This window comes from Eleginops maclovinus, chromosome 3, assembly GCF_036324505.1.
Source record: "Eleginops maclovinus isolate JMC-PN-2008 ecotype Puerto Natales chromosome 3, JC_Emac_rtc_rv5, whole genome shotgun sequence".
Classification (NCBI taxonomy): Eukaryota; Metazoa; Chordata; class Actinopteri; order Perciformes; family Eleginopidae; genus Eleginops; species Eleginops maclovinus.
Window position 1 is genome coordinate 24,670,579 of NC_086351.1, and position 3,861 is coordinate 24,674,439.

A 3,861-nucleotide genomic window follows, 5' to 3' on the forward strand; every position below is an offset into this window, starting at 1 on the left:
TTATTGTTTTCTTAAATTATTTAAATGTGTTGACAAAGGACATTTTGCCATGACCTTTTCTTATAAATGCCAGCAAGCAATGCATCATCAAGGTTGTGTTGTAGATGTTGATGAAAGCCTTTCACACTTACAGTTAACCATATGCACACTTCCATATGATGCACACATAAATTGGGTGATATGAATGTAAGATGACTGCACAAGATTGACACTGATCTGTGTTTTTGTTTATTCTTTTTAAAGAAATGGCAGAGCAGCAGAAGTCAAATCCAGTGTGGCAGTATTTCACAGAGCCTACTCCAGGAAAGGCTCGCTGTACCATTTGCCACCAGTTGGTGAGCATGGGGGCTGAAAAGGCAAAGACGAAAAATACTTCAAATATGTGGAGCCACATGAAACATCACCACCTCGAGGCCTATAGAGAAGCACAAAAAGAAAAGAATGATAGAGCAGCAGCTTGTACTTCTGCAGCCAGTTCAACACAGCCTACTATTGTGCAAATGTACGATGCCCAAAGGAAATGGCCTAATTTTGAAACCAGGTCCAAAAAAGTTGACCTTGCCATAGTTGTAGTTAATTGCCACAGACAATCAGCCATTCACAGTTGTCTCTGGTGTTGGTTTTAAAAGGTTGGTGGCATTGCTGGAGCCCAGATACTCCCTCAAAACAGAAAAGTACTATCGTACCGACCTCTTTGATGGTGTTCACACAAAAGTAGAAGACACAATCAAAGAGCTGGTCACGTTAGAAAATGCAGGCCCCTATTTGTCATTTACAACAGATTGTTGGTTTGGGGAGACAGAATCCCTAATGAGCTTGACCTCTCATTTTATTGACAGTGACTGGGAAAGGAAACAAATTGTCCTCAATGTCAAAGCCATGTATGGCTCTCACACAGGTGAATATATAAGCGAGATGTTCCTCAGTCTGCTGAGGCATTGGGACATTGACACAGACAGAGTCGTGCTTGTGCTTCGTGATAGCGGCGCCAATATGATTAAAGGGATGAGGCTCTCCACAATACCCGATCTCAGCTGCAGTGCTCACACACTTCAGCTGGTGGTGAATGATGGGATCAACAGCCAGCAAGCAGTGGTGGACATTGTTGCAAAATTAAAGTCTTCTGCTACCCATTTTAACCATTTGGTACAGGCCAAACAGTGTTTGAAGGACATCCAAAAAGATCTTGACCTCCCCCAGCACAGAAAATCCAGTCGGTGCCAACACGCTTGAACTCTACTCTTCACATGTTGGAGAGCATGCTGGAGCAGAAGCGGGCACTTACTGTATATGCAGGGGAACATGGAAAGATATCAGTCTTACCAACAGATCAGTGGACTCTTGTGGGCAATTTGATTGCCACACTGAGCCCGCTTGAACAGGTAACACTGGAAATGAGCAGATCAAACTTATCAATATATTGCATAATTCCCAGCATCACCGTCCTGAAAATGCAACTTGAAATCGAGACTAGTGCAACAGCAAGGGGCATCAAAACATTCCGCGACACTATGCTGGGCAGTTTAAAGGAAAGGTTCGGAAAAGCAGAGAAGACCAAGTGCTTATTTTTTTTTTTTATTGCCGTTTACAGTTTCTTTATCTCAGAAAAGCCATTTGCACTAAAACTTAGAAATGACTTGAATTAAGAGCACTGAACTCTCTTTTCTTGTTTTGCTTTATTTGAATGTTTGTTCAACAAAGTTGAAGTTGAGCAAAGATTGTTCTACCTCACTCACTTACCTGTTTTTTCTATTTGTTAAATATTGTTTTAGGTTAAATAAATGTTCCTTTTCTAAATTGAGACATTTGTAATCACCATTTGTCATTTTTATTTTGTAAAATTGAGGGAGCAAAAACAGGTATCGGCTCCAAATATCGGCAGCCCATATCGGTCATCGGCTAAGGCTGATAAATATCTCATCAGCACCATGTTTTTTCTGTCTGTCCCCAACATGGTTAATTTCCTTTCTTAGCAGTTCCTCTCCCCAGGCATTTGATGTGAAGCAATTGTCACAGGTGATGTTATGAACATTCAGTCCCTCAGCCATGTCTAGTACCACCCTCATGTGCTGGTTTTTTTCAGGTGCTTCCCCAGGGGCTTTACCGGTGTACACCTGCATATTCCAGGCATAGCTGGACTGTGCATCGCATGCTACCCATATTTTGATGCCGTATCTAGCTGGTTTGCTTGGTATATATTGTCGGAAGGGACAGCATCTATGAAACACAACCAGACATTCATCCACAGTAAGGTGGGGGCCTGGATTGTAAAGCAAGGGTAATTGCTGAACCCACTTGTCACGCTCTTTGGCCCTGGCTTGTTTCTCTGTCATCAAAGCTTCTTAATTCATGTGGCTTAATCATTCGGCAAAATTTAGAACTGTGTCATTCATATATGCTTTGCTTTTTGAAATGTCCCCCTTATCAATTGATGGTGTAATAAAGAGCTTGAATGCTGACAATGCAGGACAATGATAACTTTCTATTCTTGGAGAGTAACGTGTCTGCGCGTGGTTGAGAGACAACAGTACTTTAGTTAATGATTACTTACCTTGGAGACGAGTAACTCACTGGTTGGTTGATGCTCTGTGTGTATTCTTGCAGAAGAAAAGCTCCTACCCCAACTCCGCGGGCATCAAGCTCAAGCTTGAAGGGTAATGAAAAGTCTAGGGCAGAAAGAACAGGAATATAGCACAGTACCTTTCAAAGACTTTCAAAAGACTGTTGGCACTCATTGGACCAAACAGCAGGTTTCGAGGGACTGGTCAATGAAAATGAGGTGAGGTCTTTGCAGAACCGATAAGTGTAACTTACCATTCCAAGGAAGCAGCGCAGTTCCCCCCTAGTGGATGGTACCCAATAAGCCGCAATGGCTCTTATCTCTGCATCAGTCGGACACACCGGCCCTTGACCAACCTGCCAGCCAAGATAGAGAACAATATTTTTTACAAACTCACATTGGGCAAGGTTAAGTGCTAGCAATGCAGCTGACAGCCTTTTAAAAAGTTCCGTCAATGCAATGCACTCATGTGGCTAAACCATTCAGCAGGATGTACAACAAGGTCCTCACTCTATGCTTTGCTTTAAACCGTCCCCCAGTACAATATTTATTAGCCTCTAAAATGTGGCAGGAGCATTATACAAACCAAAAGGCATCACTGTGTACTGGAGAAATTTCTCAGGTCACGATTGCTGAAATCTCCAAAGTTTGGGGTGTTAAGGGGTATCCGTATCAATATTTTGCATGACCAATTTAATCAATGCCGTCATCAATAATTGGTAAGAGTGTAAGCATTTGGGACTGTGACAGCTCCAGAGACTAGAACTGCGTACTGCAAATCTGGACTGTCGTGAGCTATGAAAGAAATTTGAGAAGGAATGTCATTAAACAGAAGTGGGAAGTCAGATAAGAGTTGGAAATCAGTACGCTGGTCATCGGGTAGATGATATAAGTAGCGGGGCAAGTCAGTCATCTGAGCCTTGCCCCTGTAGTAATGCATTATACAAAACCGACTTCATCAACATCAGAACTCACCTTTGAAATTGAAGCCAAAGGTTAGACAACTGTCTCCACATGCAGAAGATCCAGTTTGGTTGTTCCTCAGCTCTGTTGTCTGCGATCAGGAGTTCAAATTATTTAGTATTGCTGAGCCTCTTATCTACAACGTGATGAAAACTTAGTAGACTGGGTAGAACCAGGTCCAGGCAGGAGCATCAATATGTTGTCACCTGGCTGTTGTATACACTGTTCGGAGCTATTCTTTGATTGGCCAGTCTACATTTAGGGGCAAGACCTAACAAATGTTGTGTGTTGCTTCAAGAGCTGAAGAGATAGAGAATGTATTGCTGTGACCGTCTCCT

At 42.5% G+C, this 3,861-nt stretch overlaps 1 protein-coding gene across 1 annotated transcript; it reads left to right on the forward strand.

Annotated features, from left to right (window-relative positions):
- Nucleotides 1-245: 245 nt before the first annotated feature.
- Nucleotides 246-2,658, forward strand: LOC134861727 (zinc finger BED domain-containing protein 4-like). The gene is given in 5 exon segments (XM_063879153.1): nucleotides 246-572; nucleotides 574-1,204; nucleotides 1,207-1,534; nucleotides 2,084-2,108; nucleotides 2,605-2,658. Coding segments are annotated over 5 exon segments (1,365 nt in total).
- Nucleotides 2,659-3,861: the final 1,203 nt, after the last annotated feature.